The 12856-nt window shown below is 44.0% G+C and overlaps 1 protein-coding gene across 18 annotated transcripts in view; it reads right to left on the bottom strand.

The window, feature by feature from the left end:
• Dab1 (DAB adaptor protein 1) overlaps nt 1-12856 on the bottom strand; it is a 1105478-nt gene that overhangs the window by 34971 nt on the left and 1057651 nt on the right. For 15 of the 18 annotated variants that reach the window (XM_087214681.1, XM_087214675.1, XM_087214667.1 and 12 more), the window contains 2 exons: nt 1154-1204; nt 1015-1062 (listed from right to left, as the gene is read on the bottom strand). The exons of the other annotated variants lie outside the window; for them this stretch is intronic. In XM_087214681.1, the coding sequence (XP_087070807.1) occupies nt 1015-1062; nt 1154-1204 (99 nt within the window). The remainder of the gene's footprint in view (nt 1-1014; nt 1063-1153; nt 1205-12856) is intronic. 18 annotated transcript variants of the gene reach the window in all.

Raw genomic sequence — 12856 nt, 5'->3', positions numbered from 1 at the left:
CGATACTGTTCACTTCCTGGTATTCAGGAGTGACACTATTCACACTTGGTATGCAGAAGTGAAACTGTTCACTTCTCAGTATTCAGGAGTTACATTATTCACATTTCCTGGTATTCAGGAGGGGTGCTATTCACACTTCCTGGCATTCAGGAGGGACGCTAGTCACATTCCCTGGCATTCAGGAGGGACGCTAGTCACACTTCCTGGCATTCAGGAGGGACGCTAGTCACATTCCCTGGCATTCAGGAGGGACGCTAGTCACACTTCCTGGCATTCAGGAGGGACGCTAGTCACATTCCCTGGCATTCAGGAGGGACACTAGTCACACTTCCTGGTATTCAGGAGGGATGTTAGTCACACTTCCTGGTATTCAGGAGGGATGCTAGTCACACTTCCTGGTGACACTGTTCACTGGTCTGAGTATCAACCAGTCTGAGCAAGAGTCTGCAGGAGCTGCAGACCGAGCTGTAGACCAAGACATCTATATGAGGGTATATAGTTACTAAAGAGCAGCTGGGCTTATTTTTGAATCCCTGTACTTGCACATCTTTGTGTCTGAATTCCTACTGTCCTATGCTATACTACTCTGCACTATAAAATGCCAAATGAGGCTAGGAGAGGCTACTCTACCCTATCCTACTCTCCCCTACACTGTGCAATGCTGCTGCACAAGGTCATACTGTGAGCTTCTCAGGAATAGGGGCTAAGCCTTCCTCACTACTGTCCCTCTAGAATCATGTCAAAATATCTGGGACATGTTAGGAGGTTCAAAAATACTTACTGAATGAAAACACAGGGTGCTACATTCTCTTCTACATGCCCTGTCCTAAATGCATGTTTGCACACATATGTGTACACACGCTTTGACCTCAGCCTTCCTGTGACCACAGAATGGGCCCCACTGCAGCAGTGAAGAACAGAGCACCTGTTACTGTCCCAGGTGGCTAGGATCGATTCAGGGTACACAAGAAAGTCAAGAAGATCCCTCACTTCCCAGGAACCTTGAGGCCTTACCTTTGCTGTCTCAAGAATCTCATCCAAATCCACAGGCAGTTTTCTGTTCTGTAACCACAAGGCATGAGTGATGAGCATGGAAAGGATGATGGCACAATGACATGAAAGAGTTAAGCAGACAGGGCCCTCTCATTCTTACCGGTGTGGCCACAGCAAACCTCTCTTCAAAGTCCTCGAATGGCTGGCTGTTCTGAAAATGTAAGGGATGATGAATGAGGACGGAGTGAATGACACACAAATGACATGGATTTATGAGTTTAATGACGATGGTATCTATGGTTTACACTTGCATGGTCTTGGTAGGCGGGAGCTGTTGCAAATGGACTGTGAAAATCCTGGAATATGCTTCCAGCACAAGCAGATGATAAAACTCAGGGCTGATTAGGAAATACAGCAATGGTAGAACTGTATGGTCAAAATCCGTCTTCCTGCAATTACAGACATTACCCAGCCAGGCTCAACAGTGGATACCGATAACAGCAAGGGGTTTACACTTGAGATTATTCTTTTAAAAGGAAAAAAAAAAATCACAGGCTATAGCCAAACTGGGCTCTTGGCAGCAGCTAGTTATGTCTGTCCTTTATGGCTGCTGTCCTCACTACTCAAAGCGCGTTCCTCCTTGTCTCCGCAAGCACAGTGATCACCAGCTTCTGGCCTCCCAGCCCCAAGCACCCCATCTCCAGAGCACTCCTCAACATCCTGAGCAGAGCTGCCCCTCTGAGAACCCTGCAACACATATGTTCTACTCCACTGGGGCCTCACATAAGCCAGGATGGTGTGGTATTTAATCCTGAATCCCCAGCAGCTCCGGGAGGGTCTACTACATAACAGTGCTCAAAATGTCCGAATAAATGCAAGCCTTAAAAGTCACTGGCAACTGGCCAAGTCTAATTGTTCTCTTAACTTTTAACTGTATTGTGGATATTGCATGTTGTTGATAATTTATAATATTTAATATACATGCATATTTTAATGACGATGCTTTGGTCTCCATGTGCAAGCTAATTATTCTTTGGATGGTTTCCAAGTGGTATGACGTTAATATAAATTGGTGACTATTGGCATTAAAATGGAGTTTTATGCATGAACAGAAAAGACTACATCAGTTCCTAAGTTTAGGAGCTCTTGGCAGTGGTGGAATAGGAAAACTACCATTGTTGTCCCAAAATACTGCTCCTGTGCCAGAAATCACATTCACCCATCTATAGGAAATGTGTCTGTGACTTCCTTTCATCCCAGGCACATGACACAATACAGAGAAGGAGAGCCAGTGAGCCTACCACCCTAATCACAAAACTCTCAGGCAGATCTCCCACTAATTCAGCCATCAGCCATCTGGTCTACCAGGCTGTAGCTCACCATGACTCAACCATGGCTACAATGCAATAAAAAGCCACCACATCAAATAACGATGTAACAACTATTATTATTATTATTGTTATTATTATTATTATTCTTAGGCTAGAAATAGGGAGCCGCAGTGACACAATATGAGTCTAAGTGATCCTATAATCTAGTGTGTGGCCTAAAGGTTAAGGTTACGTTGCTACATCCTTTATAAATTCACACACTCCTAGGAATTTATGGCAGGGCCCCTACCAACTAGCTCTGGGTCATAACTTTTAATAAAAACATTTTTTAGTGTCCAAAATCTCATTACATCTGTCCAATATAAAAAAGCAAATGGCTTCAGAGCATGATGGATGAATTAAATAAATTTGAAAAACAGCCTGTGGTGAAGCCTCATAAAAGCCTCACCATGTCCCACATAATGAAAATGTGGGAGGATCACCAGTGTGGGCTGGTGACAGAACAGGTGGCCTTTGGTGAGGTCCAGAGCTGTCATTGGATGGCGAGACTTTTGAAAATTCTGATGAAGCTTGTTCTGGTGTTTGAAGAAATGTATCTCATTGGAGTCACAGAGAGGTGGACCAAAGCCTAGTTGTGCCACCTGCTGAGTGTGTGGCCTTGGACGGGTCAATTAGCCTCAGCCTTCTCACTTATAAAGTGGGGTTGGTAATGTTGACATCCTCTCAGAATTACTGAGAGGATTAACTGAGGTATTTGTGCCATCTTATTTGGTATTAGGGAAACAGTAGATACACACTACATAGCAGCCACTATTTTCCATCTTCTAATCTTATTTTTGGTTCATTTTAGCAATGTGAATGTACACATTTTTTAATATTGGGAAGATTGTACTAGTTGGTATTGGGTACTAGAAAGAGAAAGCAGAAACAAAAATCTTGCTGGAAGCCCCTCGTTAGAAAACTCTTCCATTCAAAATCACAAGCCAGATCCTGTGTAATGGGATGTTCAACACTTCCCAAATTTCCAATCTTTATCCTGAAGCTCTTACTCCATTCTTGACCCCATATCCTCCCTCTTGCCTTGCTCCAAACTACAGTCTGGCTTGACAATATTCTTGCTACCTCTGTCCTTGGTACCTGGTGCTGAGTTTACCTTACTCAGAGGTAAACTCAGAGCTCTACTCTGTCTGAGTCACTGCTTCGGGCTACTTCTCCCTGTCTGTCAGAACCTTTAGTGATACCCTGTCCACTTCCTCCAGCAGTGGGAGATTCTTCCAGCAGATACATTTTTTCCCAGCTGGAGACTTATGGGCAGGATCTGGAAGGCCTTCCCTGATCTCAACATATCTGCAACTCTTTCTTTACCTACATTTACCACTATAGTTTCATTTCATTTTCTTCAAGTCAGTTTTCTTCTGATAGATATATTTTTCCATATTTATTACCATAGTATTCATGTAGCTTTGTATTCTGCTTTTAAAAACTCAATGTGATGTCAAATGTTCTCACAACTTCAGCCTCTAGGGAGGAATTTAAAAGAAGATATATTCTCCTGGGCTGTTCCAGTGGAGTTCTACCTTGAGCCTTCATGAAGACAATACAGTTCCCATAGGGAATTTCCCTTTCTATAACCTCTTTTTGGAGCAACAGGGACGGTATCATTCCATAACCCAGGAAGATAACTATAAGATCAGAATGAAGTTCCTCTTGTGGTAAAAATGACAGTGCACGAGAGGAGACTTGCGGTATAAATGTAAAAAAGGAACAAATATTAAAAAGAACCAGCCCTTATTTATGGCTACTCAGTCAGAACCTTGCCACTGACACCAGGAGACAGAGGAAGGTAGGCAGATAGGGCACAGGTCCTGAATAGTTGACCTACAGTAAACTATAAATCAGGGCTTAAGTGAGTGAACACACCAGAAGGCCCAAATAACTAACCTAAACAAACTGAATATCAGGCCCTAATGGAATGCAAGTGACAAAGAACAGGTCCCTAGACAAACCAGAGAAGCCCTGGAGGAAGTGAAATGCAAAGAGAGCAGCCTGCTTTCTGGACATCAAAGGCCTACCTGCAACCAGGAGTATCCCTGTGTTGTCACCTACACCATTCATTGGTATCAAAAACTGTGTAAAAAGCCAATGGACTTAAACGTCTATGGTGTCCCCCTTAAGGAACCCCTCCTGGACGAGAAGGGAGATTTTCTTTTCATTTTTCTTAATAAACACACATTTGGTCATCCCTCACTGCTTGGCACTTGCTGTTTCGTCTGCTTCAAACTTCATTGCCCCAAAATAAGTACCACACAGGGAGGAACTGGTTACACCTCAGTGCTCATCCCTGGCTGTACAATCCATTCTCTGGGGGAGGGTCTACAGAACTCCGGGTCTTGAGCCCCACCATCTGGGGCTTGGATTTCATTGGGCTAGAGGGGCCCTGGCTTCAGCAGATTTTTTTAAAGCTCCCCAGGTGAGTCTAATGAGCAGCCAGACTTGCAAATCACTGTGCTGGGGAATGGATTCTCTGTAGAAATAATCAGGGAAAGTCCTACTGGGAAAACTGAAGGCATCTTGATTGATTAGGTAATTGATTAATTAATTTCTTTAACAAACATTCACTGGGGTGCTTTCCACATGCCGTATCCTGGCTAAACAATAGAGATACAAAAATGAGTAATCCACCGTCCTGAGTAAGCCACCACCTCTCCTAAGCTCAGAGTACAGCCACAAAGTGCTATCCTTCAGCTCAGGATCGGCAGGAGTGGGTGGGGGAGGGCATGGTGCTTTTGGAACTCAGCTTGGAACTCAGACCAAAGCCGCAAAAGAACGAATTCAATTATCCCTTTAGAAGGCTCGGGAGAAATGGATTAACTTGAGTGATTTGTAGCTGCACTAGGGTAGGAACGATGAAGGGCACCTCCTGATGCCAGACATCTGAATGCATGTTAGCTTTCCCCAGTGAATGATTTAGCAGGAAAGGCACATGCTAATGAAGACTAAGTCCTTCTGGGGTATCTAGCAGCTTATGCTTTCCATCACCTTTAGCCAAGAGTAAACAGCCACTTTTTGACTTCTAGGCAGAAAGCGATGGGAAAAAACTCTGCTTGGCAACTGAAGAACTACAGGAAGGAAAGGGAGCAGGTCTAAGATTGGGCACAGGAAGTATGATTTTAGTGAGTGTTTTCCCGCTACTGTCCCAGAGAACTTCCTGTGATGATGGTGTACTCTACATCTGTCCTGTCCAATACGGTAGGGACCACAGGTGGCTGCTGAGGACCTCAGATAGGGCTAGGTACGACTGATGAACTGAATTTTAAACTTTATTTACTTTACATTAATTTCCCACTAAGTGACTACTGTATTATACAGCACAATGCTAGATAAACATTTTAAAAAGTAAACAAACTTTCAGTGAGTAGGTGCTTTCTAAATACTAGACAGATTTTTTCCTTATATATTCTTTTCTATTCTTTTAAAGAATAGCCTACATTTGCATGGACTGAAAAATTTCTTCAGGGGAATTAAATTCTTTGCTATGTCTAGACAGTCCTTCAAACTCAAATTCAGTTTGCAAAAACAGCAACCGCCTTCTGGATAGAAGGCTTTTTTCATTGCCTGGGCTCAGCCAGAGCCAGGAATTTGTAAGGTCTTTCAACGGAAATTAAGATGCATGTTTCAAGTGGAAATTCACGAAGCCTCATCATCGCTCAAACAAAATGGAATCCCATTTAATGCCCAAGTGTGCAGGACCTTCTGAGACGTGGGTCTCAGTGTTCTCGCTGGGCTTAGTGTCATGTCTAATGAGGAGCTGGTGCCATTCTGAGGATTTGTCTCTGTAACAACTGACACGGTATCTATAACAACTCAAAAGACCTCATTTTGGCAGCCAACAGCCTTCTTTTCCCCAGCCACCACTTCAGAGGGGTCTCAAAGGTTGCCTAGCAGGTTGAAAGATGATGCTTAAAGCTTATAATGAAGATTATATCTTCTACCAAAGTGCCCACAAGTGTAATTCCATGAACAACGAAATACTTAAACTCATGTCCTAAAATTTAAACTGGTCTTTAAAATGGCCAGTGTTAATGGGGAAGCCAGGATGGGGATCATTGGTGAAAGGAATGCGTTGGCATCTTATTCTGGCACTGTGAGCCAGTCAGGCACAGTGGACGGTTCAGGGCACAAAGCTAATCAGGGTGGGCTAACATGAAAAAGCGGGGCAGCTGGGGCTGCAGGATCTGACTCCACATTCTTGACCATTCCTACTCTCACCTCTTGTCAAGAAAACAAAGTGACTTGCTTCTGAAAATAGTGGATATCTAAAATTGGGCATGTAATGGTTTTAGGACAGTGGTGGCAAACCTATGGCATGTGTACCACAGGGGGCTATTTGTATCACTGAAAACTCTAAAATATTTGCCATCATCATTTTAGGAGATGGGGAAAGGAAGAAGAAGAGGAGGAAGAGGAAGAGGAAGAAGAACAGAAAAAGAGAGAAAGAGAGATTGAGCAATGGGGTGCAGCAGCTTTCGGTCCAGAGTGCAGCTCCAACACTGGTATTCCCTATTTAAGCCTCAGTTTCCTCCTCTGCAAAACAGGGATCATGATGCTTACGAGTCAGGCTTGTTCAGAGGAGTAGGGAGAAGACAGATAGATGCCCAAGAAAACAGCATGGCAATGGCAGAGGAAAGTTTCAGTGGGTGTCAGGGTCCCCTTTCCAAAATTATAGAATGGGGAGGAAGAAGAGAGGGAGGGATGGAGGGAGTAAAGAAAGAAGGAAAGGAAGGAGGGTAGCTGTAGAATTGCTTGGTAGGTGCTATGGTTTGAACATTTTCTGTCCTCTCAAGGGTGCACTTTGATTCAAAGCCTGGACCCTGGCATGGCCATGTGGGGAGGTGGTGGAACCTTTCAGGCTGGGACCTAGGGGCAGGTTCTTAGCTCAGCAGGGTGTAAAATGTTCCTCTTGGAACTGCTTTGGTAGTTCTTGGGCAATCCCTTGACTTCTCAAGAAAGGATCATTATAAAAGAAACAAGCTTGGCCCTGAGCATTCTTTTTCTTTTCAAAAATATGACCCCTCACTCTGTGTTACAGCTTATATCTAAATGTCCCCCCAAAGCCTCATGTGGTCATAGATGGTGCTTTTGGGAGATGAATGGATCATCAGTGTTGTAATTGGATTAGTCTGCTAACTACCTTAGCATAGTTCTGGGTGTGGATGATGGGAAGGCCCATCCTGGGTGTGACTGTCACCAACCAACAGGCTCATAGCTTGAATAGAAAAAAAGGGAAAGGGAGGCTTACTGTTTCCTGCCTGCCATGCCACAGACTGTTTATCCTTTGCGATGTCGCTTTGCCATCCCATCTTGCCTTGGAGCCAGCTGACTATGGACTGAATCCTCTACAAAATGTGAACTAAAATAAATCTTTCCTCCTTTAACTAGTGGGTGTTGAATATTGTGTTCCAGCAATGAGAAAAAAGTAACTAAGACACTCTTGACATGCACTTCCGTTATTGCCATCTCCCACTCATCATGAGGTCCTCACCAGAACTAAACCCATGCGCGAGTCATGCTTTTGAACCTCCAAAACCATGAGGTAAATAAACCTTTTCTCCTTATAAAGCTATTCACTTTGAGTATTTTGTTATAGTAACACAAGACTGACTAAAACAATGAGTGAGGTTAAGCAGGTACCAGGCTACAGTAAAAGCTGGGAAAATACTGGTCCCGGGGAGGAGCAAGATCACCTGGAGAAGCAGCTGAAGGTGCAACACAGTCTTCCCAGGTGGACACTCAGTGCAGAAGCTCCTATTTGTGGGTCTGGCCTGTTTTTAACACTGGCAAGGCTGGGCTGCTCTGGGTGCCTGGTGAATCATTCTACCCCACTCCTGTCTTCCTCTCTCTTCTTTTCCATTTCTTATCCCTATTTTAGACAGACAGACAGTGAGTCCATACTGTCGTGCCCAGATTTCCTAAAATGTACTCAATATTGTTTTTGAAAACATACCTGAGGATGAGGTTGGTGGCACGATTTGCAGGCAGATGATGATTGTGTAGTAAGACACAAACACTAAATAAGTATGATCTCAGTGACAGTGACAAAGGAGAGGCAATGCAGACTGTGATGCCTGGGAAATGAGGGGTACTGTTGACAGTGACGTCTGTCACATGACTGTGATACCCAGCCATTCAGGCACTCCACACCATTTATTAGGCATCTGTGAACACAGTCTTGCCCTTCTGCAACATGAGGAAGAAAGCAAACAGGACACTGTTATACAGCTGATATTCTAAATGAGAAAATTCACATAGATCCTTTCATATTTAGTGCCTAGTTCTGAGTAATGGTGTGATTCGTGGCAGCAGTACTACTGTCTTGTCTTTATTATTATGAAACAGGCAGTACCCAGCTCAATCTTGTTGGGTCAGGGAAGGTAGACACCATAGACAGACTGATAGCAGAAGCACAGTGGGGACTTGACAGTGACAGGGTTGTGGTCAGGACAGTGGGCAGTGACCCTAAAGCCAGAGATGATAATGCACCTATTTCTGGGGTGAAACTAACACAGGGCCACTGATGGGAGTTTAGAAGAAATACTGCAAAAACCAACACAGCCACAGGGCTGCCCTAGAGTGCAGGGAGCAACTGTGTACTCACACACACCTGGTGCTACATCCTGGCCCCATTCCATGGCTCATCCTGAAGATCTGACTGTTCACAAGGAGGATTTGAGGGTTTTGTGCCCCCTTCCTTCCTTTTGTTCCTTTTCAGGGAAAAAAGGAAGTCTGCCAGATAGCTTGACTTCTTTGATGGCTTTCAGCACAACAAACAGATCAGTACAGGTATAAATATGCACAAAAAATTAGGAAGTAAAAGGAAATATGGTTTCTAAAAGCTTATCATTATTTGTTTTTAATTATCCCTTCCTTCCTCCCTTCTCCTTTTATAAGTCTATTATGCTAGTTTCACGTTAGCCAAAACTCAAGGATTTTTCAAAAATTCCTAACAAGATTTGGCATCTGTGCAGTCCTTTGAGAAGGGGTGACTGAGAATCATGGGGATGTGAAATTGGCCTCTGTCAGCAGACTGACAAGAACGCCCGCACTTCCGGAGGAGGGCAGGGGCTGCTCACAGAGCAAGTCTTCCCTCCCCAGTGAACCGCCTCCTACAAGACGCTACTGCCATGGTCCAGATGGCCTTCTAACGGGAGCAAGAAATCTGGGATGGAGCTGAAATCAAGCGACAGGAGCAGGGGCTTGGGCAGAATGCAGAGCAAATCAGAGGCAGCCACAAATGGAGAGATGTCACAGCAGAGGAAAAAATAGTCAGGAGGGCTCTGCCTGCTGCTCCAACAGCCACTCGGCAAAATTTTTCCTTTTATTCTCCACAGGAATGCAGATTTTACCAACTCAGGAATTCACTTCCTTATTTACTGCTTCCTTCCTAGGCTTGACACTCAAGGTATGAACTTAATAATTAATAAACTCCCCCGGAGTGCCCACCGTGAATGAAGCCCTGTGCCAACCCTGAGCACGTGTAGGCTTGGTTCCCAAGCTGGAACCACCAAGTTAGGAAACTGGAAGATGCTAAGTGCAATCAGATGTGAGGACTGTTACACCAGGGGCCCAGGCCACGTTGAGCTCTGTCACAGAGCAGGTAAGGTTCTCAGGACTTCAGTGTCACTCAGAACAGAAGCTGGGTCCACCATAAAGTGCCAGAGAAGAGTTCCATTTGTATGAACATCATTTGACAAGCACACTCATCATTTCCATTTCCTTTGTTGTGGTATCAGGGTTCAGCCCACCTTACAAGGCTGTGTTGAACATCAGCGAAAAGATGCAAGGCAGTGCTGACACACAGCAAGACCTCCACAAGGTCATATAACACACTGCCGGGCCAAGACAGTATGTGTCAGGAACACGGACATTTTCTAGTGCATACCTGATGGCATTGTGAGATGTTTCATGAATTGAAGGAGAGTGGAAGAGACTAGAAATCTCTAACTTAACTCAACCTTAGATAGTTTATTTTCAAGTGAAGATACTGAGGCCTCCAACTTTTTCAACGTCATAAGACCGTTAGTGGCAAGTTTGTGTGGACATGCCGAGTTCCCAACTCCTACTCCAGTTCCCTTCCACTCCATCAAAACTACTCTCACAGTTGCAGACCAAGAGGAGACAATAAGCCAGGGTCAGATCATAAGCCAATTAGCCTGACTCAACTTCATACAACAAGGAAATGAAGGCCCCGGGAATCTTTGGCCTGCTCACATGTAGTACAACGAGGGCGAGGGTTACTCTATTTACAGAGCTCCGAGACCAACCTGAGATATATTCATCAGCAGTCCAGACTTGGAAGGCAGCCTAAAGGTCCGAAGCCCAGGGGATATCTAGAAAAGCATTCTCCACAACTATCTCCACTGACTGGCCAACTTATAAATAGTCCATAACTTTGTGTCACCATTTCAAATGTCCTCTTAACAAGTCTTTTTTTTTTTTTAACCATTTTAGGATTTGGCATAAAATATTCTCTCCAATTCATTATCGTTTCCATCTTCATTCATCAAGAGAATTCTAACCTATCTCTAGAAACTTGGGTCCAGTTGTATCTTCAAAGCCTTCTTCTGTGACCTTCAAGATGGATGAGATCATTTATCTATGAGCATCACACATGTCCAGTTATAATGGTCAACTGCACTCTGTACTAAAGACTATGACCTTGTAGAAATGCCAAATTCCTTGTACAGGTTTTTGTATTCTTAATACTTTCAGCAGCCAGGACAGAGGAAAGTTACAATGAAATGACATTTTTTTTTAAAAAAGTGGAGTGAATGAATGGATGAACTTAGTTTTACAATAGAATGAAAAACCAAACAGAAAGAAATTTGGCACCAGTATGACTTATGATATGGAGGGTATGGAAGTCCATATGGTGTTCTCAATGTTTAGAATGTATGTGTACACACACATACACACACACACACACACACACACACACATGTACTTATTATGCTCCCAGAGACCTGACATTTGCTCTTATGAATCCCAGAAAAGATGTTGTATACATTCTGTCATTTGAACTCATGAGGCTTTATAATTAGGGTAAGTGGTCCTTGTTCTAATTTCAAAAGTACTGGGGAGATGTTTCAAAAAATGTTACAAGATCAGGAATGCACTGACCTTCTAGCCCTTCTAGTCTCAGGATATCATTTCCATCAAGCCTTTCAAGGATTTATGAATGAGCCCCTCAGTGGCTCAGGGTAGCAACAATCTGAGACCTTCTTCATTCTTTCAACTCTTGCTGGTATCTAATCTTGCTATCCTTTCGGGTGCTAGTTATTGGTGTGGCAATTGTAGCCTATATGTTTTATTCTCTCAGATTTAACATGTCCAAGGAACTTCTGACCTTCACAAACATGTTCTTTCCTGGGATTCTGGTTTCTATAATGACCAATAACATCTCTAGAAGCAAAGGAGAAAGAAGACAGAAGTGTCCCAGTCTCCTTTAAGGACCTTCACCCACCGAGCTATAGATCTCATGCTAGGCCCACCTTTAAAGAACCCATCATCTCCCAGTAGAACCACCCTAAGGGCCAATCCTTTAACACAAGGGCCATGGGGGGACATTCAGCATCCAAACTCTATCAGGTACACTACACTCCTCTCTCCACATTGTGACTGCCTTGTACACACTTCTCTAGGAGCAAGGGAGCTCATGTCTGTCACTTTGATGGCTGTGCTCTGGTGTCTAGATTATTTCCCTGCTTGTTCTCTGACTTTGGACACCTTGTTTTGAGAGATTACAAATGGGAATGAAGATAGCACCATCAATGAGATCTTACCACAGACACCAATAGCAGAGATCTTCTTTCCATGTGCACCTGCCACAATGGTATGAGGAAACACTCTTCAAGTAAAAGTGGCCCACATTTGCTTGGTTAGGTCACAAGTGGTTGAGAACATTATTTTTCATTTGACGAGCCTACCAAGAGAACACGAACCATCCCCTCTGGACTAAAGAGGGAGGAATGGTCAAGTAGCGACACTAAGATCTCAAATCTTCTTGCTCCAGCAGGGGTAATGAAGGACAATAATACTATAGCCAATGCTTAGATGGAAATTCCTCTCTATGGACCAGATACTATTCTAAGTGTTTTCAAGTCATTACTCGTTTTCTCATCACAACAGATATGGATGCCCTCCCTGCCCTCATTTTCAGAGGAGGAAATGGAGGCACAGCAAGGCTAATAACCTTCCCAGAATCACACAGCTAGTAAACGGCAGGCTTAGTATTTTCATAGCTTTGGAATACTATGTGCTTTTAATCATTACGCCATGGTAAGGAAGACAAAAAGTATAAATGAGTCATGTTTGAAGATGAGGGCGAGCGGCAGAGGTTCTGGAAGCAGCAGCTGAAGTGGGGCTTTAGGAGCCTACCCCGCCCCATTCATCCTAGTCCTCTCCGGGGGCCCTGGGAAGACCACTCTGCAAGTGTCACCCCTGCCATGATGGCAGGAGGAAGGGGGCTAGGACTT

Source organism: Heterocephalus glaber, unplaced genomic scaffold (genome assembly GCF_053883595.1).
Source record: "Heterocephalus glaber isolate CG9 unplaced genomic scaffold, H.glaber_assembly_v1.0 deba00001447, whole genome shotgun sequence".
NCBI lineage: Eukaryota > Metazoa > Chordata > Mammalia > Rodentia > Bathyergidae > Heterocephalus > Heterocephalus glaber.
The sequence above is the reverse complement of the archived record's forward strand: the minus strand, read 5'-3'. Positions and strand labels throughout refer to the sequence as shown.